General features: G+C 35.1%; 1 protein-coding gene and 1 long non-coding RNA gene across 2 annotated transcripts in view; one reads left to right on the top strand and one right to left on the bottom strand.

Annotated features, from left to right (window-relative positions):
- The first annotated feature begins 2,966 nt into the window (after nucleotides 1-2,966).
- The window catches only part of LOC106873157 (Na(+)/H(+) exchanger beta), a 288,856-nt gene continuing 265,218 nt past the window's right edge, over nucleotides 2,967-26,604 (top strand). Inside the window, exon 1 of the mRNA XM_052968332.1 lies at nucleotides 2,967-4,724. Coding sequence (XP_052824292.1) covers nucleotides 4,367-4,724 — 358 coding nt within the window. The 5' untranslated portion in view covers nucleotides 2,967-4,366. The remainder of the gene's footprint in view (nucleotides 4,725-26,604) is intronic.
- Nucleotides 23,440-26,604, bottom strand: part of LOC128247914 (uncharacterized) — a 6,159-nt gene continuing 2,994 nt past the window's right edge. Inside the window, exon 2 of the long non-coding RNA XR_008264258.1 lies at nucleotides 23,440-23,969. This is a non-coding gene — a long non-coding RNA (uncharacterized LOC128247914). The remainder of the gene's footprint in view (nucleotides 23,970-26,604) is intronic.

The raw sequence follows: 26,604 nt of genomic DNA on the forward strand, positions 1-26,604 counted from the left end.
GGAAAGAAGGAAAAAAACATGCAAGCAAATACATGTACAAAACTCCAGAACTTACAAGCAGTACAACATACAGAACATAACACTTCTAGGCACTGCTCACGTATATCGTAGAGTACTCTCAATACAGGGTTATTCAAAATGAATGAACCGATTTCATTACGCAATATTTTAATAAGGAAAAGCGATAGAAAACTCCAGCTAAGTCACAAGTATTTACTCACAATCAACTTTTATTTCCTGTCTTACAAGTGTTCAATGTGGCCACCACCTGCAGCACGGGCAACATCAATGCGATAAGAGAATTCCTCCCAGACGCGTATCAGCATATCACAATCCATTGAGTTGATCGCTGTTGTTATTTGATGTTTAAGGCCAACGAGGTTAGTGGGTAGCGATGGAACATAAACGCGATTCTTTACATATCCCCACAAGAAAAAAAATCACATTCAGTTAGGCTGGGGATCTCGCAGGCCAAGCACAAAGAGGAAGGTCTTGGGCCCCTTTCCGACCAATCCATCGCTGGGGCACATTTTCATTTAAAAAAGCTCGAACCATCAGGTGCCAATGGAGAGGTGCTCCATCTTATTGAAAAATGAAGTCATGCGACTTTGCTTGCAGTGAAGCGAAGAGCCAGTTTTGGAGCATATTGAGATAGGTTTGTAAAGAAAAAGGGACCACAAACCTTGTCCTGAGACACAGCACAGAAGACGTTCACCTTAGGGGAATCTCTTTCATGCTCAACTGTTTCAACAGCGATCAACTCAGTGGATCGTGATAGACTGATACGCGTCTGAGAGGAACACTCTTATCGCATTGTTGTTGCCCGTGCTGCAGGTGACGGCCACATTGAACACTTGTAAGACAGGAAATAAAAATTGATTGTAAATGCATATGTCTTAGCTAGGGTTTTCTAGTGATTTTCCTTATTAAAATATTGCGTAATGAAATCGGTTCATTCTTTTTGAATAACCCTGTACAATACCACCAACAAAGTCTTAACAAAATATTGTGCCTGTCCAAGAGAAAGAACCCTTCTTTGTTACAAACTGAAAACCTGACCCGAATTCTTACAAGAGATTGGATTTTGGTAAGGCACACGTGCACGACTGTGCCTCCACCCTGTCCTCGACATGTTTCCTAATAACTTTCAGAAAAATGGATACTTTTTAATGAAATTTTCAACAAATAATTTTCGAGTAGTGCAGATTACGGTTATATCGAAAGTTACGAAAAATCTTTCCTAGGGTTGGGAAGAGGAGCTTCGGAAAATTCACGAGTTGGCTTTGTTTCCTCATACGTTGCAGAAAAATTGGGTATTTTTAATGATATTTTCTACAAATATCTTTCACATAGAGTAGCTTATGATTATATTGGAATTTAGTGTGAAAAAAAAAATGGTGGGCGTGCGCACATACATACTGACATACATCACAACTTTTTCAAAATTTCAAGTTTCATCTTGTAGATATATAGGCACAGGCGTGGCTGTGTGGTAAGTTTGCTTCCCAAACACATGGTTCTGGGCTCATTCCCACAGCGTGGTACCTTGAGCAAATGTCTTCTACTATAGCCCCAGGTCGACCAAAACCCTGAGTGGATTTCGTAGACGGAAAATGAAAGAGGATATAGATCTATGTGAATGCCTTCGTATTTGTGTTTGTCCTCCTCCCCATCACTGATAACCTGGTCTATTTATGTCCCCGTAAATTAGCGGTTCGGTTGGTATGAGAAATTGGTAGAATAAGTATCAGACTTTAAAAAAAAAAATGTAGTGTGGTCGATTTGTTTGACTAAACCCTTCAAGGCGATACCCCAACATGACCGCAGTCTAATGACTGAAACAAGTAAAAGATAAAAGATATATGCGATGTGTGTCAGTATGTATGTGTGCGCCATTTATTTTTTCCACGTTAAATTCCGATATAATCGTAATCTACACCACCTGAAGGGTATTTTCTTTTATTCTTTTACTTGTTTCAGTCATTCGACTGGAGCGTCGCTTTAAATGTTTTAGTTGAAGAAATCGACCCCAGGACTTTGATCGGCCCGAGGCCTAAGGTGCCATATTGTAGATGAAACTTGCCCAAAGTGCCATGTAGTTGTGAAGCAAGCTTCTTCCCATACAGCCACGCCCGCGCCTATTTGTAAAAAAATTCATTAGAAAATAACCATTTTTTTCTTTCTGCAAATTATAAGGAAACAGCCGATTCCTGTGAATTTTCCCAAACTCCTTATCCCGCTCGGAAATTTTTTTACGCTACAAATCCCGATATACTCGGAATCTACGTCATCTGTAACGCATATGTGGAATATCTCATTAAAATATATCCATTTTTCTGAAAATTATGAGGAAATAAAATCGGTGCGGTATACTTGTGTAGGTATGCCTTCGCTAAAAGCACCTTATATGTGACGCGGTCGTGTTAAGGCGGGCAGCAGATTGAGTCTATTGCCCAGGTAAACAATGGAGAAATTGGAACTCAGAACACCAAGAGCCAGAGCAAACAATGCAAGGTATTTGGTTAGGTTTTCTACTAGCCCCACCCATCTACCCACCCACACCATGAATTGGTACTTTTCTATCGATCCCGCGTGGATGAAAGGTAAAACTGGTGACACTTGAATACAATTAAATTAATGATCAGTGAATCCAGAATTATTGAATTTGCCTGCACCAGTATCCCATTGGATTTGAACTCGATGTCAATAAACTCGATGTAAATTACCATTTATTGTCATTTCTTCAACGTCAGACTGTTCAGGGATCATGCCATTAACAGTGATATTATGGAGAGACATATAGAATGCAGTGCTTTTTACCTGGAGGTTTAGTTGAAGTTGCTTAATACTTTTAACAGGTTACTTTAAAACGTTTTCAAAGCAATATTTCGATTATAATGCATATGTGCATCCATACTTATATCTAACCGGAATCTTGGAGGGAAGCAATTTCTTGCGCATGCGCTCTCTCCACTGAGTGTCCGCGGAGGCGAGAGGAGCTCCTACTGTGCAGTGTTGTACAGCTGGTGTAATTAAGGTTCTATACTTCATGTTTAGACATTAACAACTAGCTGCATAATACTGTCCAGTAGTCGGAAGCCTCCTTGTCATATCGTATACTTTGTACCACACCATATTTGTTGGTTGTTTTTTATTTTCAAGTTTTGCCGTTAATCGTCAACAGTATGTCACCCCCTCTTAAGGGAGATCCACACGTGTACTTTCAAGTTTCCAACAGACAGTACTATCACCAACCATCCAGTGAATTCTCTACTATGATCACCGACGATAGCTGTATATGTTACTGTAGGAGCAGTCTGACCAGTAAGGTTATGGTGATGTTTCCAGAAAGTGTCTGTGTGATACGTGTGTGTATCTAGGGATATATATATATATATATTGGATACACACACATCACATAGTCCCTGATATAACTTGCCCTCTTTTATAGATATTTCTTTTTACCCTGTCTCTTTTTTATTCTTCTTTATAATATAGCACATCGGTACCTTCCTTTGCCGTCTTTTTTTTTTGTAGCAGTTTCTTCTTCCCCCGTCCCTCCCCTCCTTTTTTTTCTCCTTTCCAAACTTTCAAAATCAGTTTGCAATCTTAATATTTAACTATACACTACTATATTTATTTATATATCTCATGCGTATAAGGTTTCATGTTTTTTTTTTAAATTTTATACTGCATATTTTCCTGTTCTTGATAAACGCAGTGTTTTGCTAAATCGAAATAAATCAATACCAACTACTGTTTATATGTATTGGAGACTAGATTTTTTTTTTCTAGCTCCGTATTGTATATTTATTTGTGTTGAAGATTCATTCAACCTTTCTGTAAAACCAAACAAAGCATTTATTAACAACATTTCATTTATATTTATAAATCGATTTAGTAAACTAATTACATATGTGTTTTTGCTTAATTGTTCACTATATTATATATACATAGAGACCGATGTGATTTGATTTCATTTGTTTTAAGTCTAATAAACCTATTTCTATTTAGTAATTTTGTGATGTTTAAACAGTTGCGTACAATTGTTAGCCACATGGTCTACAAAGGTTGTAAATAAAAGTATTGTGGTTATTAGTGAATGGGTAAAGTACATTGATTGTTCCCAAGGGATCCACGTGTTGTCGGAATCGTGTTTTATGGCTTTTGTGTCTTGATACACGTGATTAGTTTATTTGGATATCTCGTTAGATTGTAAAATATCTTAGCTTTCCTTACACATACTCTAGTTTAACTTTCTTCCTCACACATATTTTTACTTAGTTATATGTAGGGCGAGTTGATTTTATATTTACATACACCAAGTACAAAGACACTTTAGGTGTCAAAACTTGTTTTTCTTACAATGACTACGTTAGTGTCATTTTTACCCTTTCTTAGACGATCTTATCTTATCACCATGTCTATGCTTTTAATATTATTGATTGGTGTAATAGCTGGAATCTCCCAGTCCACCGCTGGTCAGACTGCTCCTCAAATGCCATTCATTGCTGTCTCCAATGGATTATATCTCGATCCGGAGTTGTCATCTTCCAATGACCTTCATTTAAAGCATAACGTTCAACACAAGTCCAACAAAGTACCGGATCTTTCTCATCCAACAGAGAAACACCAACAAAATTTCGATGACTACAAGTTACCTTCACTTGTGTTCCAGCACATCGTATCACTGTTCATCGTTTTGGCTGTTATTTACCAAATCAGTAAGTGTTGACTTTTTTGTTACATTTTGATATCATTTGTTTGAAAGAAGAAAGTTACGTTGCGTTTGGGAAGCCAGAAGTTTTAAAATGTATGTATTGTCATAATCTAATGTCCAATATTAAGAGGCAGACTTGAGCCTAGTTTCAATGTCTAAAACTGATTTTTAAAATATATGGACTCTTTATGTGCATAGTACTACTAACACTTTAACAATTTGTTTTTAATTGAAACTAAAACGAAGGCTTTGAAATTTTTTGTTAATTACAAACAAATAAAAAAAAACTCCCTTTGTAATGCTTTTACAAATCATTCATCTTGCCCATACGTCATTGAATATTTGTTTTTGCTTCCACTTGTTGAAGAAATACGAATCAATTGAGTGGTTGGTACTTGACCGCCAAACTTGCTGTAATAAATATTTCAAGAACTTGAGCAAATAATAATAATAATGTATACATTAAAAGTAAAAACATGCAGTATCATTAGTTTGGCATTTTGCTGATTAATTAATTGTGAAATCACTATACGTGTTTTAGCTGAAGAGAAAACCTTCTGCCCCAATGACTTGCTATCAAGAACTGTTATTAGACTGTTAAATACACTTGAAAGTTGATTCCCCATATCACCACCAATAACAGCAACCTCGAAAATGAATTTTTGTTAATTTACTGTTAAAGTCATGTCTAAGTCATCTTGATCAAATACGAATATCAAGTCGATTTCAAGTACTATTCTTTTACTCCTAATTATAACAGTAATAGGAATTGTGATCTCTGAATGCATTTTATCTGTTACTCTAAAATAGAATTGTTGATAAACTCAATCTCAACAGAGGCACAACTCTAATTATTGAAACTAAAATTGTAATCATAAACCCTGCCTTATAAAAGTCGGTAATATAAGCTGCTAAGCAAAATATATACCTTATATACTGACTATTGATTTTGCTGACTCAAAGGGTCATTTTCTTGCACTTTTGAAGACAAAAGAAATTAATGAAGTTTATCGTCACCCTATTACTGTATTATCATCATCCCTGATGTTGTACTATGTCAATGTACTTTTTTTTATAAAATGGTTTGGTTACTAAAGCATAAGTCCTGTATTTCCATGTAGCGGCCATTTTAAGTGGTAGAAAGTGTCATTGATTTTTGAAATGTTTTTTAATACATGGTTATATTTTGAGTTTCTTTGACATAATGTATCCAGGATTGCAGTATTTCAATATATGCTTTTTCTTGTAGGCAGTGCATCTGTTCTCAAAATATAGTTCTTATTAGATGTTCTTCAGCCTTTCTGTTTTTGCTCACTAGTTATCATATGATATTCATCAAATTAAACATCTGTACTATAATAATTATGATGAAAAAGAAATGTGTAAATTTTGGGGAATTTTGGTTCCAGATTTTGGTGTGTGTGTGAAGCTCTTGTAGTTTTTATTTAGTTAAAGCATTCTTTCTAGGTTGACTTGACTCAACTATGTGACATTTTTCATGCACTTGATCTGATTATATATAACCACTTAACAGAGTGTGCTGAGTGCTTCTTATATGCCACTAGCATGGGTTCATGTATGCAGCACTAACACAGATGCATAAATGCAGCACCAGTGTGGGTGTCTTTTAAGTGCCTGAAAGGACAAGCCTGTTCGTGTGGAAGACAGCGATTTTCGCAAGAGCAAAGTTTGAAGGGAATAGTAGTCATTTCCTTTGATCTCTAGATAGAAGAAAATAACACTTACTGACCAAAGACAAACAAAAAGAAAGTTGTTATACAGTGTTATTAATGTGTTTAGATTATGCATGATTTGAAAGTTGACTTCTGTAAGTACATCTCTATTAAATATTCAACATTATTATTTTTGTTATCATATATCCACTTTCCATGCAAAGGTTTCATTTCTGCTTCCTAACCGGGTCAGGGTGGAGTGTGCATTTTTGCTTAGGTTTCTTTGGCTTGGTACCTTTTCTAATGTCATTCACTTTACAGAGTGCACTGGTGCCAGAGAGATTGTTACATCTTTAACAAGACTAAAGGGTCCTCACAACCCTACACTTAACTAAGTGAACTAAGTATATTTTATGTAGCACCAACACTTGTAACAATAGAGGTGAGAGAGTGAGTGATAAATATCAATACCAAATAGCCAGTGAAGATTATAGGTAGAGTATGAGTTACATACAGGTCTGATGAGCTCTTTTAAGTATATATCTCAAGATAGAGAGGTTGGGTGATAAGGATGAGAGATCGAGAGAAAGAGAGATGTGGAATGTTGAAGAGAGGGTCAGAAAGTTCTTATAGCATCCCTAGGTACACTGGAAACTATGGTGAATTGAAGAGATCCACAACTATCCTTAGTTACATTGGCTGCATAGTGCAGTGAGGTGAGGAGATAGTGATCAAGAGTTGAGCAATAAGAGTACAAATTATAGAGACAGAGGCAAAAGTGACATAGGTAACAGACTTGTGAATGATTGGAGAGATTTGTGATAGGCATATTAAAGGGATGAGAGGCTATATACTTGCATGTTCATGCATATAAACAAAAGTATAAATTAGTCATGGGCAAATTGCAGTTTTGGGACTTTCTGAATTGTATGCCTAAGGAAATAATTACATTGAATTGTTTTAGTAGTGCAGCCCACCTGCTGATGAGTTACCTCACCCCCATTAAAAAATTGCCACTAAAAAACTAGGTTATCTCCCCACTAAAAATTGGGTTTATGTGACAAGAGATTGGATTGAAAGAGTTAAATTCTTTTGATTCAGTACTTCAGCACATTGCCTCCTCAATAGGCATGGTATCATTTGTTATGAAAATGCTATCAGATTCAGTAAGATGTTTAATTTTTTCAGTTTTCATGTTTATTAATCTTTTCAGTTTTGTATGATTTGTTATAAAAATATATTATCAGATTCAATAAGATGTTTCATCTTTCACTTTTGTTTTTTTTTGTTTTGAGGGTTAAGCAATTTTTTTTAGCTGAGAGAAATAACCAAAAGTACCAATATTTTTCATAAAGCATGTGGAGATAACACAATTTTTTTAATGGGTGTGAGATAACCCAAAAGTACCATTTGGTCATTGCATCATAGTATTCCCGGAGCCATGTTTCCTCCTTATTTTTTGGCACCATAGCTATATAACCCATGTATACCATAGAATATAACTCATGTATACCACAAAATATTGCCTAACATTCATTAAAGTCACCAGCCATGGTGGTGAGGTCACTACCATTCATATTAGAGGTAGGCTGTTGAAAGATCTCATAATCGTAATCCTGAGTATCAGCTAGGCTTGACTTTTGTGCATAAGCAGATGAATGTCACTGTCGTGTCTAAAACTAGCCTAAGCTTAATTTTCTCATTGCGCAAATCAATCTGCTTCAATTACCTTGTTTATCCATATATCTGCTAGCAGTATGCCTACTCCACCTATCCTGTCTCTGTTATCCATTAAAAGAAATTATATCTTTATTCCTTGCCCATGAGTAGTCTGGCTGAGGCTCCTTTCCATCTTCCTGTATACAACATTACTTGAGTTTGTCCCAGCATCTCTACTACAATTTCACCCAACCTACCATTGAAGCAAAATGCAGCTTATAGCAGTATGTAGCCCACAAAACTTTCTGAAACTTATATTTCTTTATCACCTTTATCTAACCAAACAAAAGTAAAATATGTATAATGATACTGCAAAATAACACTGTTTGTATTTTAAGTGTTAACTATTAAACCCTTTTGGTACCAACTCCCCTGATTCTACCCTTAGTTCTATAATGCAAACATATTTTAAAGTGGTTTCTAACCCACTCACCTCCAAAACAAAAGAAAATTTCAGTTTATGTCCCAAACATCAACTTAATAATTATTAAATTATTTTACTAAATTCTTCATTATTTTAACCCTTTAGTGTTTAAATTACTCTGCCGAGTGTAAAGTTTATTTATTCATATTTTGATTTAGTTATTGTCTATTTTTAGGATGATATTGTAGGGTAGGTGTGAGAGGCTAAGGCCTGACCAGTGTGAACTTAAAAACAAGAGGCATATTTGGTCCAGTTTAAATGCTAAAAGGTTAAACATTAATTGAAACAAAAGTAGTGTATTTCAACAGAAATCTGGTAACAAAAGGGTTAATGGTTAGTAAAGAATGTCAACATTTTCAAGGAGATTCCTTCTTCAGATGTACCATAAATGCTCTTGACTTTGATGAACATAGAAATATAGAGCACATAGTTTACTTTTGGCTACCTGTTGAGATGAAAAAGATGCCTTGAAGAATCTACTTCTGCTTTTGTTCAGATTTTATTTAATCTTTCTAATTGAGTTTGTTTCTGCAATTCTGGTAGCTGTGTAATGATGCTTTCTTAAGATCTGAAGATTTTGCTTTTGTCATAGCTTCTAGGCTAATGAATCTCCATTTAACATCGCATTTGGTATTGAAGAAGCAAACATTAAGATTATTCAAAACTCAGCTGGGTGTATATAGATCTGATGAGAATATTAAACAGTGAATCTATTAATACTTTTGTAGTCGAATATCCTTTGTATTGATTAGAGTTTTCTCTTCAAATCAATTAACTGAATTTTGACATTTTTATGGCTCAGGAAAAAAATACAGTTTTGTTTCCATATTCTTTCAAGCACTCTTTTATGATATACAAGTTTAGTTTCACTAGTGAGGTTAAACTCCTCTAGATATCCGGTAAATAAAAATTGCCATCAGCTTATAAGGCTTCCTTTCCTAGGATAGGTAATATTCTTTTATTCTTTTACATGTTTCAGTCATTTGACTGTAGCCATACTGGAGCACCACCTTAAAGTATTCTTTGTAGGTACTAGTACTTATTCTATTGGTCTCTTTTGCCAAACCACTAAATTAGAGAGACATAAACTCACCACCATCTGTTATCAAGCAATGGTGGGGAGATAAACACACACACACACAACTATACATATATGTATATATATATATTATACGACAGGATTCTTTCAGTTTCTGTCTACCAAATCCACTCACAAGGCATTGATCGACCCGAGGCTATAGTAGAAGACACTTACCCAAGGTGCCATGCAGTGGGATTGAACCCAGAACCATGTGGTTGGGAAGCAAGCTTCATACCACACACCATGCCTGTAATATGTTTCTGATTTAGGTACAAGGCTAGCAGAATTCATCAACCCAAGAACTTGACTAGAAAAAATACTGAAAGGCATTTTTTCTGATACTCTAATGATTCTGCCAGCTTCAGAATGCTTAAAATAACATCTACTTGTCATATCTTCATTACACATGGAACCACTTCATCCATAAATCATCTCCCTCTCATTCAAGAATGCAGCACGGAGTCATGTGGCAAACTAACTACCTGTTAACATAAAATATTAAAAAAAAAGACACTAATTTTCATTGGCTGAAAAAGATTATATAGAAATTATAGAGCTTTGATGCAACTTTGAAAGTTAATTTATCCAGTACAATTTTGGCATGTTATTTATTGTTTGTAATTGAAGAGCCTACTACTAAATGCTCCTCAGTCATATTTTCTAAAATAATGAGACAGCTATACCAAAATTTACAATGAAATCGCCAGAATCCATTCACAAGCTTAAATCAAGGAAAAAAGCTACTAAGCTAGCTATTTCTTTATCTAATGTGGATTCTGGTTGCTCTAAAATTGCTTATGTCTAGTGTGGACTCTCTTGTCACTTCAGTGAATAAGAGTTCAGCAAGACAGAAAATGACCATCACCCTATAGCTACCTGTGTGCAGAGTCAAAGCTGAAGATGTCCTGTAGCTTCCTCTACCTGTCCATTTTGCCTCTTTCCCTATTGCCACTGGACTTGTGAAGAATGTGTGATGGTGTTAGTGCTGGTGTAGACTTATATCTAGTGATGTTGTGCAGAATATACCCAAGTCTAAAATTGACCATTAACCTTTTAGCATTCAGATTACTCTGTCAAATGTAACATATTCACATCAATTTGAGTTAATCATACATTACCTCATTTCTTTGAGATTTCAATGTGATTGTATATTTTTGCAATGACATTGTTAGATAGGAATGAGAGGCCAGATCTAATCAGTTTGAACATAGAACAGGTAGGAAATTTGGGGCTGTATGTGGCTGGTTTAAATGCTAAAGGATTATGATTATTTTGCAATGTCCGGCCATGCCAAAAGTGCACAAAGCCTCACTGCTTAACAAAATCTAAATCCAGATCCTTAAGAGTAGGCTTACTCCATCAAAGTGGAAGAAGAATGAAATAAAGCAAAAGAACCCTCTTTACAGAAGTTTTTCACTTGAACCTAGCATTGTCATAGTGATACTGAGAATCAAGCTCAAAGCCAACAAGTTATTTTAACTATTCGTATTACTACCAGTATAGCATTGATACAATGTATACATTACTTTACCCGCTCTACTACTACTGATATGTGATCTAAAGTTTCCCCAATGGATTATTTAATGGGTTTTAGAAAGTTGAATTGAGGTACTCCAAGACAAAATATATTTTTCTTGAATCATTCAGAAATATTGTACTTTTGTTATTAGAAAACTTAGAAAACTAAAACTAGACTAATTCAGGAATAGTCAACTATTAGAATGTGAGAATCTTATTCATACTCACTTCTTGAAGTCCATGTCGAATATGATGTTTGTTTACAAACTTTCTTGATCAACATAACTACTGATAGAGTGGATGCATAATGCCAGATTTCATGTAATGCCCTTTTGCAGTTAAATGACTAACTTCTATTGATATATATATATCTAAATTATAAATATTAAAACAATGCAATAGTAGTATTTTCCAGCGAAATAAAGCACTGTAAAGGTAGAATTCATCATCATCATTGTTGTCATTGTTTAATGTCCGCTTTCCATGCTCGCATAGGTTTGACTGGGGGCTGGCAAGCCAGAAGGCTGTACCAGGCTCCAATCTAATCTGGCAAAGTTTCTATAGCTGGATGTCCTTCCTAATGCCAACAACTCCAAGAGTGTAATGGGTGCTTTTTATGTACCACCAGCATGAGAGCCAGTCAGGCAGTACTGGCATTGACCACGCTTGAATGGTGCTTTTTACATGCACCCGGCATTGAACCAGTCAGCTGGGTACATCTTATGGAGTTTATATCTACACCTTTTCTACAGATCAAGCAGGGCCATCTACCTGAAGAGATTTGTAGTTTGTCTGCCTTCCTACTTATTAAGACTTTGGTTTTTGCTAGATTGACTCTAAGGCCCCTCGATTCTAGACCCTGCTTCCACACCTAAAACTTCTCTAGTTCTGATAGTGACTCAGCAATTAGAGCAAGGTCATCAGCATAGAGAAGCTCCCAGGGGCATCCCGTCTTGAATTCCTCTGTTATTGACTGGAGGACTATGATGAATAAGAGGGGGCTGAGGACTGATCCTTGGTGGACCCCTACCTGGAATTCTTCACCGTACTCATTACCAACCCTCAACTTACTGATAGCATCCCTGTACATGGCTTGTACAGCTCTCACTAACCATTCATTTATCCCTAGTTTCCGCATTGACCACCAGATAAGTGATCAGGGGACCCTGTCAAAGGCTTTCTCCATGTCAACAAAAGCTAGTTAACGGAGGTTTATCTTTGGCTAGGTATTTCTCCTGCAGCTGTTTTACCAGAAATATAGCATCAGTGGTGCTTTTTTCCCTGGCACAAACCCAAACTGTATCTCTTCTAGACTGACTCTCTCCCTAATTAGTTGGGCTATGACCCTCTCCATGACCTTCCTTACCTGATCCAATAACTTGATACCTTTGTTTTGTAGTGGCATGGTTATTGACTGTTATTTCCAGCAAAAATTGATACCTTGTTGTTCCACTATTTCTTATATATATATATGTGTGTGTGTGTGTGTGTATAGTTCCACTGCATTTAGCTATACTATAGTGCAGGAGCTACTGTCTTAACTTGCTATATGTCAAACCACCAAATTTAAGCTGAAGATTAAGCAAGGCAGTTCCAAGTTTATGAGTTGTATTACCTGTTAATACTTTAGTAAGATCGGGGTATTGACTTGTCCCAGTTTTTCTCTCAAAATGTCCTCTTAGATTGTATTTGACATCAACTCTGTCACTTTGTGATGACTGTTAAGTAACAGTTTGTCATACTCTGCCTGTTACAGAAGCACACATTATATACAGTAGTAAAGAAGTTGCTAAGCTGTTCGGTCTTTATGTAAGAGCTGTTGTTACTACAAAATGACAGATGATGAAGTCATTTGACCACATAAGAAGAAATCATGAATAATAGAAAATTTATTTTGATGGCTGTGTTGCTATCCTTCCTTCTGCAAAAATTCATGAACACCACTTGTTAAGAGAATGCTGGACAAGGAAACAGTTACACATATTGCATTATTTTGCGATGGAAACTATAACAATATAAAAGGTTACTCTTCTAGCGTTCTCTTTTTATGTGCCATGCTTACAGACTTCAGTGATCATGGATCTCCATGCCAAACTCTGAAGATTCATGATTTTTCTTGGGAAAAATTCAGTAACAACTTTCTGTTGCATTCTTCCAGTTTATTTCCAGTTTATTTACCTAGACTCATCTCTAACCATTGCAGCAATGCATAAGATATTTTTTTGTTGATTAGCCTAATTTAGATCATGACAACATAAAATATAGGTTGTGCCAAGATATCTTTGACCATGAATGTATTTAATATAAGTAACATATGCAGCAAATGTAATAAAATACAAGTAGATATCAGAACTGCAGGTATAGTTCATGATGAAGTAGATATGCAGCTAATTAAATTTGATCATGAGCTTCTTATAAGAAAGGTTGATATGCAGATTCATGAATTATCTGAGATCACTGAAGCTATAGATGACTAAGGCAGTAGTGATGGCATTTGACTATGAAAACATTCCTGACCACTGCCACTAACTGGGGTTGAGCAAAAGTATTGTAAGAGGCAACTTTGGATACATAATTTTTGCATCTATAACTGTGTAAAGCAACCAAGGTATACATTGAGGCTTTTACTGGAAAAGTGCCAATGATGTAATATGTATAAAATCACACATCCCATCTCTTCCTCATAAGATCAGAAAGCTCTGTATGTTGTCTCAACCATTTATTTATTTATTTATTACATGTTATATATTTGTATGCTATGCTCACTACAAGCCTGGACCAGATTATTGTCAGTTACACGATGCCAGGCTGTAACAGGGTACCTTTGGCTGGGTAGAGCAACAGAGAACAAAGGAGGAATTGGCAAACCCATTAGAGTAGATTTCGCTAATAAGACTCAGACCAGTACCAACCATTCAGCATAGTCTATGTTGAACAACTTCTAACTGAATCCATGGAAAAGGAAGGTACTTCACTTGTAAAGATTGAAAATTACAAGGTAGCTTTAGAATCTCTGTAGAAAAATACCCACTGGTCGCAGAGAATTCAAAGGAGATAACTCTTCACTATGTTGAATCAATATTTGGTCAGTGTCATACACTGTTTGTGGAGGCGCAATGACCCAATGGTTAGGGCAGCAGACTCGCGGTTTCGATTCCCAAACTGGGTGTTGTGAGTGTTTACTGAGCGAAAATACCTAAAGCTCCATGAGGCTCTGGCAGGGGATGGTGGCGAACCCTGCTGTACTCTTCCACCACAACTTTCTCTCACTCTTTCTTCTTGTTTCTGTTGTGCCTGTAATTCAAAGGGTCAGCCTTGTCACACTGTATCACGCTGAATATCCCCAAGAACTACGTTAAGGGTACACGTGTCTGTGGAATGCTCAGCCACTTGCATGTTAATTTCATGAGCAGACTGTTCCGTTGATCGGATCAACTGGAACCCTCGACGTTGTAAGCGACGGAGTGCCAACAACAACATACACTGTTTAAATTGCTGAAGAGAGGATGTTTTTGTGTTTAAAGCTGGCACTAACTGTAACCTTACCCTGGTATATAAAGTGTTTTTTCCAATAAAATTTGGTAAATTTGAGCATATTGCAGTCCCTGAAAAAGAAAACATTCTACCAAAACATTATGGTTACAATGAAAGATAATACTTGCAAAACTATGAGTAGCCAGAACAAACATTTGAATGTCATTCATTGACTTGGAAGGTTTCAAGAAATGAATTATTGTACAATAAAATTTTGTGTAATATAATATCAGCACACAGCATTTTCTTGTAAAAGTCTTATATTAGCTAAAAAAAAAAAATACTGAAGTACACCCGAAAAAGTAAAGACATTGGCAGAATTAAACAATTAGCTATATGGGTAATTATCTCTTGTGAGTTTGAAGCATTTATTTGGAGGGCATTGACCAAAATCTGATATCAAGGCTCATTCGGATATTTGTCTAAACATAATGCAGAACTAGAGTTTTCTTTTATTTCGTATGATTAACAACTTATTTAAATGAGACAATATAAAATAAGTTTTACTCCAAAAACTTGTCACTTTGACTTCAAAGACCTGACTTTAAAGCACAGAATTAATTACCTTACACTGAAAAAAAAAAAAAAAAAAAAATGAAGGGAATATATTTGAAACAAAAACACTAAAATAAATTTAAAATGACTCCTTTAACAAAAGTTTCTAGAAATTGTTTTTGTTAATTAATGAAGTTGTTTCTTTATCAGACATTGGTGCTTGGATAATACTTGGTACATAGTTATCTAAACAGGATGAAAGAATTCAAACTTTATTTTTCATTTGATAAATCCGCAAATCTAGTATTGTCACTTAACTTGGACTTTATTTCAATTAAACTGTATTAGTTTGTGCCACATTGAAGTTAATTAACAAATAATACCAAAGAGCTCTTTTCTCAAAACATACTGTTCTGTTTGACTTTTTTTCTCTTTGTCCCAAAATATTTTTAAAGATATTTTTCATTTGACTCAGAGAGAACATTTTTCAAGTTTAGCTAGTGTCAAAACTATTGTTGTAAAATATCTTGGGTATAAGTGGTGTTGCCATTTGGGTAAGTCTAGCTGGTTGAAGCATTTGATTGGGGGTTTCTAGCCAGGGTATTTGTACCATTGTAAGATTTAAGTCTTTGAATTTGATCCTTATTTTTAAAATGTTTAGGAAGAAGATTTGGTTGCTGCATGGAACAGCTTGTGTAATTATACAGAAGTTCCAATTTTGGTTTACATTTGAAATATTGCCTGGAAAGAAGAACAATTTTATTTTAGATTTAATGTCTTTTCTTTTTTAAAATGCAGAAACTGTTTTCATTTAATGCCACAAAATTTTTGCCTCAGATATTTCAAGTCTGCCATTTTAGTTTTTGATTTAGCTTATTCAGATTTGGTGAAGTTATTTAGGTTATTCTTGTCATCATTTAAGAATTATATTTAGAATGACATTTGTAATTAATTGTCTTGATTAATTTACATGGAAACATAGAACATTCAACTCCGAAGGCAGAGCTCTAGTATAACTTTAATAATGATGGCTAAAACAAATGAAAGAACTAATTGCTAATAGCTTAATTTATAAAATAGAAAAGAAAGAAACAAAAACTACACTACTGTAGAATTAAGTTAGCATCAAGAGAATTTAGAAGTATATTGTAAAATAGCCTGGTTCTGTTTCTCCTTGAAAATATGAATAAACTGAAAATCTGTTTTACTCTCATGTCTGTATATCTAAGTATAAATAAATTCCATATCTGCAATTTACAGAAGTCTTGAAGAGATGGGTAGGATTTCAGGCTGTAATTCACATTGTTTGCCCTATTTCTTACAATAAACAATACCTTGTTTTAATAGCTTAAACAAACAACTGTATATCAATATTGACTAGAAGCAAATTTTGGAGAAACAAATCTTTTACAATAGGTGTAATGTAATTGGCTGGTTCCTTAGTCCACTTGCAGGTATTGAATTTAGACATCAGATGTATCAATCACTACTGTCTGAAAAAGCCTATAAGGCACTTTCCCCTTCATTAATATATTTTCCATAAATCCTTGGCAAAAATATTCAAACATATCTTTCCTCTTGTCACTTGATATCTCTTATCATGTCGTCTTCATATTCTGGGATGTTTAATATTTTGGACTAATGGGTATATGTCAATTAGAGTATTGAAGTGTTTGGTAGAGCACCGGCACAGTTTGGGCTACCTGGTGTCATCCACAGTCAGGGTATATTTCCATTGGATCAACTACAGGAGCTCTGCAGTGTTAGCTGAGTTAATAATAATAATATTTCCAGTAACCAGAAGATGGATTTGGTATTGATCTTTATTTTGTACAACAGTCTTTTCGACCTATCCTGCTACTGTCCCTTATGGGTGGGGCTCTGTTCAGCATGTTGTGTTGCATCCATTTTGTAGTCTGGGTCTCATCAGGTACATCCATACATAAAGTCATGTCTCACTAAAGATCCTGAGTTTTGGCTGTCATGTTGTTATGTCCCCTTCTGGTTAGAGAATTGAAAATTGTAGCAATGTTTCATTCTCTAACCTGATGGGCGTATAACAACATGATATCCAACATTCAGAATCTTTAGCAAGGCAACTTTATGTATGGATGTCCCTGATGAGACCCAGACTGCAAAAAGTTCATCAAGCAAATCGTCATTTACAGTTTCATCTTAAGGGTCCCAGTTAGAATCTGGTGAGTCGACTTCAGTTTCATCTTCCCTCTCATACAGCATATCATCCTCTGTGCCATCCATTGTATTAGAGGTACCACATTTTTTGAATGATTTCACTATAATTTCTTTCTTCACGTTTCCCCATGCCTTTATAACAAACTCACACAAAGCATCCAATGAAGCAGCCTTTTGTAAAAGATTTCTCTCCATGCACCATCCAATTGCTCCATTCCTCTCTCACATTATCTTTACTGTAGCCACTGATGTCTAGTGGCTACAGTAAAGAGGTCAGACCACCAGGTATAACTGCAATATCAGTATTATTTCATGATAATCTGGCCTTAGTGTTCTTTGTTATGTGGCTACGAAACATATCCCAAAGCAATAGACTTCTTTCCTTTTTTATCCCACCCGGGTGTCTGCTCCAAGTATTTTCTATCCACAATTTTATGCCATTCTCATCCATCCTTTTTCATGAAAATGAACAACTACTCCAGAAGGAAAATTTATTTTAGGCTTAGTTTTCCGCTCAAAAATTATCACGGGTTTCAGTTTTGTTCCATTAGCCATGCACAATAATACAACTGTAAACCTTGTCTTTTGGCATGTTTCTTAAATTATCTTCATTTTTTCTCCAATCTCTTACCACTTTCTCAGCCACATCAAATATTCTCGCTGCAACACAGTTGTTAGATGCCTTGGCAACTTCAATAACTTTCAGTTTAAAACTTGCTTCGTGTCTTCTTCATTTTTTTGGCGGTTCCATGGGTAGGTTGAGTATAAAAAATATTTAAAGAATTGTATCTGGTTGGTAGAAGAGTCAAAAACAGGCTGAATCAGAGAGAAAAGGAAGTGAAAACTACCATTGTAGTTGAAGCGCCTTAAACAGAAGAAAGCTGTTTGTTGATATAATGAGCTCGTCGGTTGCCAGCTGCTTTGAAAGTTTCAAATAGTTCGGCCACATGAACACACCTTTGTTTACAACGTTACAATTGACAGCATTAAAGAAAGAATCTGTTTCATCATCTTATACAAATTTATGTTAATACTATATATTGTTTCATGTCTTAACTTTTATGGATACGGTAGGTAAAATAACATTTCTAATAACATCATCAAGCAGGCCTGGCATCAATCATGTTCGGATAGTGCTTTTTACATGCCACCTGCATGGGAACCAGTCAGGGGGTACTGGTATTGGCCACATTCGGATGGTGCTTTTTATGTACCACCAGCACAGGTGCCAGTCAAGGGGCACTGGCCACAGCTACAATATTGGTTTTACTTGACTCAACAGGTTTTCTCAAGCATATCATATCACCCAACACATCAGGGTTAACCTTAACTGGGCCTGACATGCATGGCTTCGATCTCACTTTAGTTGTCAGGTCTTCTCAATCACAGCATATCTCCAAAGGTCTCAGTCTCCTGTCATTACCTCTGTGAGGCCCAATGTTTGAAGGTCATTCTTCACCACCTTATCCCATGTCTTCCCAGGTCTACCGTTTCCACAGGTTCCTTCTTCACACAGCTGTCCTCATCTATATGTAACACATGACCATACCAGTGCAGTCATCTCTCTTGCACACTATATAGAAAACAATCTCTCTGCATTTTCACTGTTGTGGTTTCACCCGGATTCAAGAAAGTGGCAATTATAGATAATGGATACATACCTAATACACCTGAGTGAGATGAATAAGCAAGACAATGTGACAAGTAATGCAAATCTATTAGAACTTTAAGTTCCAAAAAAGAAAAAAAAGGAATTTGGAAAAACCCGAAATAGATATGTCTATGATTTAGTGGAATGTGTACTAGAATTGTGCTGATTATATGTATTATCGCATTTCCAATTTCTTTCCACATCCAAAAGACATTCTGTTAGTTTAGATCTAAAAATGAAATGGGAATAATGTCCAAAGTTTTTGAAAATAGAGAAGAATATAAGAATTTTAGAAAATAGAGATAATGAAGGAAATTTTTGAAAACAGAAAATATCCACTGAAGTAAGGAAGCAAATTGGCTGTAGAATTCAATGTAGCATAACAAAAAAATGATGGTACAGCAGTTTGCAAATGGATTTTGCTTATTGAAGGTTAATGCTATTCCAGAAGCAAAGTTTTTAGACAGACTTATCCTGTATGAATATATGTGGGCAAAAACAATAGTAGAAATGCTATAGCTTAGAGCCATACAATTTATGTCACCACAAGGCACTAAATATAAACAAGCCAATGAGGTAGCTTCTTGGAAAGGTACAGAATTTTATATTCTTCCTAAATTTTCCTTGTAACAAAATCTTTACTATTTATGGTGTTTGGTTCAAATAGAAGCAGGATATAACAAAAAAATGTAACCAGGCAGTATGGTACAGCATGTTGAATTTAATGGAAGATAAATGGCTTGATGGTTTGGCTTAATAATCAAAATGACTATATCCTGTAGCATAAATTCTGACCCTAAATTCTGCTGCTATCATTACTTTACACTATTAATATGAAAGTGATTGGATAACTACTAATATTAGGCAGCAGTTGACACTGTTTCATAGGTCAGAAGTGACCCAATCTGTTGAGCTGCAGCAAAATTGGTAATTGTTTTTGTAACTTGTTATAACAGAGAAACAAATGAGGTGATTCTAATCTACTGGATGTAAAGTGCAGGAAAGGTGGAGCTTAAGTGAGCTGAAAGAACAGCAGGGCATAAATGGCATTAGTAAATTATATGAAGAAGAGGCAGCATCACTAATATGGGCATGTGATGTTATTGAATGTTAAGTGCTGAGTGAAAAAGGTCTACATAGTGTTCAGTAGAATGTATTTGTTGAGGAAGACATAAGTATATCTAATTTAACATTGGTCTATTTTCCTTCTAACAACAGAACTTTAATTTAACAAAACAAATTCCAAATAAAATAACCAATTAAAAAATTACAGGGAAAATATATAAAGGTTGCTACAGGGCAAAAACTCCTTGTCCTAGTACATTAAATAATGTATAAGGTTTTGGTGGCCTAGTTGACTTCGATTTAGTGATCAGATCTTATCTTATTGAGTGGATTGGATTGCCCATGGTCAGTCCACTGCAGGATGAAAGCCTCAACATGTCCTCTCCACTAGAGAATGGTTTGAGACCTTATTGGTTTGATGAGCCTCCTCAGCCACACTGGCTTGTCATAGCATGGCAGAGGAGTGCAGTTTTTATACTCATACTCAGGAGTAGTTAAAACCATTATATGGACCCCAGTGTTCAATTGGCACTCATTATAGTGACTCTGAAAGGATGAAAGGCAAAGTAAACCTCAGTGGAATTTGAACTTAGAATGTAAAGATTGACGAAATACCATTAAGCAATTCACTTTGCATGCTAACAATCCTGCCTCCTCTTCTTATTGATTAAAATGATTAATTAATCGCTAGCCCTTCGATATTTAAACTGGCCACATCTGGCTTCTCACACCCACCCTACAATGTCATTTGAAAGATAGTTGACTTCATCATTGAAATCTCAAAGCTACAAGATAATGCATCATTATTTGAAACCAATATGATTAAGTAAGCATTACATCTGACAGAGCAATCTGAATGCTTAAGGATTAGACAAGGCTAGAACAAGTGGAATCTACTTTCTTTTGTTGAAATGTTAGTTTCTGCTTCATCTCATTGTACACCAATATGCATCTTTTGTTTATATTTAGAATAAATAGCATCACTTGTAAAGACCAGACTGTGTAGGTGTATGTTTGACATTCATAAGAGGTCAGTTTTGGTCCCAGAAATAAACGCTGTAAACCTTGATGATACTGTGTAATGAAAGGATGTATTTTTATATACTAACATACGTAAATAGAATGATGTAGTTACAAAAATAGAAGAAACAATACAGTTGCAAGTAAGGACTCTCAATACAGAGTTCAAGTTGACGTGCTTAAAGCATTAATGTTTGTTTACATAAGTAGCAGATTCAGTACTGTATACAAAAATGTATTTCCATACAAAGATGACCACTCAATATGCAAGTTATAATAATAGCCATGTTTATATACTTATATTGTGATTTGTCGTTGTGCAGATGACATGAAATTGAACTTATTCTAAAGTTGTTAGCATAATTCGCAATATATTTTTTTTAATCACTCAAAATATTTCTCTCTTTAAAGGCCTCAGTGACTAAATATTGGGTTAGGTGTTAATTGATTGCATTTTTCTGCTATCTTGGGCTAATTTCATTGGTTGATTTCATGCAGTTCTATTAAAATGATACTTTGTTCCAGAGAGACACCAGTATTGTCTTTATATATGTTCAGCTATGAGTGTGTGTGTTTTGAAGTGGTAGAAAATATTATCATATGTCTAATCAAACTCACCTGATCCTTGAAAATAAAACAACCTTGTGACTTTCTATTGTTGTCTTAGTGTATAACCTATGGTCATAGCAACATGTATTTTATGTATTTATTTGTTATTTTGAGCTTATGTATACGTCTCTGATATAACCATAACATGCTGATATTTATTTCTAGAAGTTCATGTCTATTTTTTGAGAGCTCATCATGCCCCTGTGTCTGGGAAGTAGCCAATGTCAGTTAGCGGTCACTATATAATTTACCTGCTGACCTGTCTGTCTGCTGTTATTGTCTTGCTATATGTTTTGTCTAATATTTGTTGAGGTGCCATAATGTCAATGTTTAACTTAACTATTTTCCTCTTCTGGTATGTGCTCTGTGTGTATGTCTGTGCCGGGTTTTTTTTTGTTTTTTGTTTTTTGTTTTTTTCAGAGTCAAAATGTTTATGGTGTATGAGTTGACAAGTTCTCATATAATTTTGATTAATATTTAATGAACTGGGGAAGAAAATGTTCAGAAAATTTTTTTTTAAATAATAGTAATAATAATTATGGTTTAAAATTTTGCCACAAGGACAGCAATTTTAGGGGAGGGGAAAAGTCAATTTCATTGACTCCAGTGTTTCACTGGGACTTAGTTTATTTTTTTATTGGTTTTTGTCATTAGACTGTAATCCATGCTGAGGTACTGCCTTCAAGGGTTTTGTTAATCATGTCAACACCCAGTACTTACTTATTTCAATCTATTATTTATTTACATTTTACTCTATTTGTCAAACTGCTGAGCTTCAGGGTAATAATATTTCTGTCAATAAAAATAATGATGTTGATGCAATTAAATAAAGTTATATTTAATCAGTTGTAAATACATTCAGAATCAAGAAATTAAGTGAAATCTCCTTTTTAAAATGGGTTGGGTTGTTTCCTAACCGTTTATGATTTTTGTTATTGTTGTTATTGCTAAGTATACACGCTTGTGTTACTTGATATCATATGTAGCTATTCGAAAATATTTGTTGTACGCAGATCAAACAATTAAATTATGATTTAAATGAGGAGTTTCTTGTCCTAAGACTGAGGATTTAAAACTGTTCATTTCAAAGGTAGAAATTTGACAGCTGTATATATACTATGTTGGGGTCACTTGATTGATGCATTTATAACAGCCTTTGTTTTCATTGATTGTGTTGTGATAGTTTTTATCATTTGTTTTGTTCTTGGTTGTATGGTTTAGATTTAGAAAGTCAATAAGTCCTCTTGGATGTTACCGTCTTGAGTACTAGGACTCATAGGGCTGGTTACTTGGCTTCCATGGCATCTAATAGACCAGCATCACAACATTCTCCTTGAACAGAACACCAGTTTACCACAAGGTTATTCGTTTACAACTGAGTGAACTGGAGCAATGTGAAATGAAGTGTTTCGCTCAAGAATACAATGCACTACCTGGTTTGGGAATAAAGAGCATGATTTGGTATCTGTGAGTACCACTGTCTAACCACTAAGCCATGTGCCTTTATGCTTATCTTCAGTGGCATTAGATTATGACAATGTGTCTGTTAATGGCCTATCTGTTATGGTTGTATCACCTTGTTTAATGTGACATGTGTAGTCTTTCACCTTTCCTCAGATATTCTATTGACTTAGGATAGAAGGAACTGGTGGGCCTTCTGGAAAAAGTTTTAGATTTTGAATGAGAAATATTTTTATTGCTGGTATACTATTAGGTTGTTCCGAAAATAATGGCCAATTTCAGAAACATAATTTTATTCTGGCAAAATTTACAACAAAAATGTTTTGATTAGTCAATGTATGAGCCATGGACATCTAAGCATCTCTGCCATCAATCAACAAGATTATTTATGCCTCGTTGATAAAAACTTATTGGCTTTGATGCTAAGAAATCTTTGAAAGCTGATTCCACCTCTGGTTTGGACCTGAAAATTATATCACTTATAAACATGTATAAATGCTTTAAAAAAACGGTAGTCAGTGGGTGAAAGATCAGGAGAATATGGAGGATGTGGTAAAGTCTTATATCCCAAATCTGTGAGTTTCTGCAGCGTCATTCTTGCAACATGTGGCTTTGCATTATCATGGAGCAGAATTTCTGAAACCACCTTCGTACTGTGCAATCACTTGTGGACCCCTTTCCTCATGCTCTGTTAATATTGGCAACAGTTTGGGAGACATTGTACCCCAGCTTGAACTCGTGCAAGAAAAGTAAGCAATGGTCCTTTTTTGTCATGGGTGTGCCTATGCTTCAAGAATGTTTTCTGTCTGAAATAAGTAGAAAATTATTAAAGAGCATACATCAATTATTAAGTATGTCGAAATTCACCTAAAATATAATTAAAATACTATTAGAGCTGCCACTATTTTCGGAACAATCTAATACTACTTTAGGTACAGGCATGGCTGTTTGGATAAGGAGCTCGTTTCCCAACCACTTAGTCTTGGGTTCAATCCCACTGCATAGTATCTTGAGCAAGTATCTACTATAATCCTATGCTGACCAAAACCTTGTAAGTGAATTTGGTAGACAAAAACTGGAAGAAGCCCATCATATATATTATTACTCATGTTTGTCCCCCACTACCACTTGACAACTGGTGTTAGTTTGTTTACATCCCCATAATTTTGTTGTTTGGTGAATGAGATTGATAGAATAAGTACCAGATATAAAAAAGTAAGTTTTGGCATCAATTTGTTTAACTAAACCCATGACCAATTTGGTCACAGTTCAATGACTGAAATAAGTAAAAGATAAAATATATTTGCTTGATAAAATTTCCCATTAAAAGATCAGCTTATATTTCTGTTTTTAACTTAAATAATTACATTTTTAAATAGATGTAGTTTTATTTTCCTATATACTTAATTGTCATTTTCTTTTATGAGGCTTTCTTAGATTACATTTAATTCAATGCAGCCTTCAAGTTTAAAAAAAGAAAGAAAGAAACAAAAACATCTTTCACCTCTGGGCTAAACTCTAACTGATATCAAAAGAAATTCATATTAGTAAAAGCATATCTGTACAATTTTATGGTGCAACCACCAGCTGACAAGACATACTGTTTCTTCTCTTTGCTGCTTCTACCTCTACCCCAATAGATTTAGCTCTTTTTAACTAAACTGCACCTCACATATGTGCGTCTGTCTACATATACATCCATACATATCTTAATTCTACATAATTGATTACAGGCTCTATTCTTGTTTTTATGGTTGAGTAGTTAGCAAGAGAAGGTCATCTGGCTATAAAAAGATAGTTGCTCTAACAGTAAATGAATTTTTTAATTTACAATTGATCTACTGGTGGCTACAAAATCCATAGCTGTTATTACTGACATCTTATTGATTAATCAGTCATTCTGCACTCTATTGATTTATCCAATGCATGTTCACTCTGAAAAATAGCAGTTGGTGACACGACTTGAAATATGTGTTTTTACAAGATAATGAGAAATGAAGTTGATAGATAAGAAATTACTCTCTTAACTGTCTACACTTCTCATTTTCTTTCTGATATCTCTAACAAAGATAGGATTATACAAATTATGTTGTGTTGATCCATCTCTTCATCTGAGGTGTAAATACATATGTATATCATCATTATTTATGCTTTTATAAATTACTTATTGTGGTCTTTTGCCTTTTTTTCTTTTCTTTTCTTTTCTTTTTTTTTTCTTTTTTTTTTTTAGGTTTAACATTCTGGAATCAGACCTCTCTTTTAGCAAACCTTTTGGGCTAGTTAAAAGACTTCCAGTTATATATGTGTATATTTGTAATATATGTACATACTAACTTAAAAGCCGCACTTCATGCTGACTTTTAAGCTAGCTCCTGCAAAGGGCTAATTGGGCCAATGGCCCAAAACTGAAGAAAGCAGTAATAATAAAACATTTATTGGTACTCTACCAATATGATATTACTTTAAATTCAGTTTAAATGAAAAATGTTTAAGTTCACAATTTTTTCGAGTTCTTTTAAAATTTGAATTTTCAGCTGTTACTATGTAACAAATCCTCATCCAGGCCTGATCCCGATGCTGGATGTTCAAGAGCCAAACTAAGGGTAGATTTTCAATCCTAGGATCATCCTGATCCCAAAAAGGAATAATATGTCTATGTAGAGCTGAGATACAGGGGTCCCCGACAGCTGGACAGACAGAATTTCACATTTATTATTATAACTGTATATATGTGTGGGTATGTATGTGTATGTGTGTGTGTGTGTATATATATATATATATATATGCATATTTATTAGGTTGTCAAGAAAGTTCTTGTGGTTTTTAACCTTTAAATTCAGATGCACATATCTCATCTCAAACAAAAGTTTATTTATGTCAGTAGCGTAAAAATCCTGCGTTCCGGTGGCGATGAAGTTGTTGAAGGCGTGCTTGGCATCGTCTTGGTTTTTGAAGCATTTCTCATGCAGGAAGTTGTCAAGATGCTTGAAAAAGTGGTAGTTGGTAGGCGAGAAGTCTGGTGAGTATGCTGGTTGAGGCAGAGTTTCGTAGCCCAATTTGTTCAACTTCTGTAAGGTCAGTTGTGCGACATGCGGCCAAGCGTTGTCATGTAGAAGAATTGGTCTTTTTCTATTAACCAATGCTGGCTGTTGTTGTCGGAGTTTCTTATGCATTTCATACATTTGCTGACAGTACTTCTCCGCTGTAATGGTTTCGCCTGGATCCAAAAAGCTGTGCTGGATGAGACCAGCTGCAGACCACCTAACAGTCACCATGACCTTCTTTTGGTGCTAAGCGTCACCGACTGTCACAATCTGGTTGAGAAACATGTCTTTCTTGTCGCATAAAAGACGGGAAGACGACACTTCAAAAGAGTGTTGTTTTCGGTTGTCATTCAATTTGTGCAGCACCCATTTCTCAAGTATTTTTGTTTTTCCATTC

The sequence above is a fragment of the Octopus bimaculoides genome, chromosome 1, assembly GCF_001194135.2.
Source record: "Octopus bimaculoides isolate UCB-OBI-ISO-001 chromosome 1, ASM119413v2, whole genome shotgun sequence".
NCBI classification, from domain to species: Eukaryota; Metazoa; Mollusca; class Cephalopoda; order Octopoda; family Octopodidae; genus Octopus; species Octopus bimaculoides.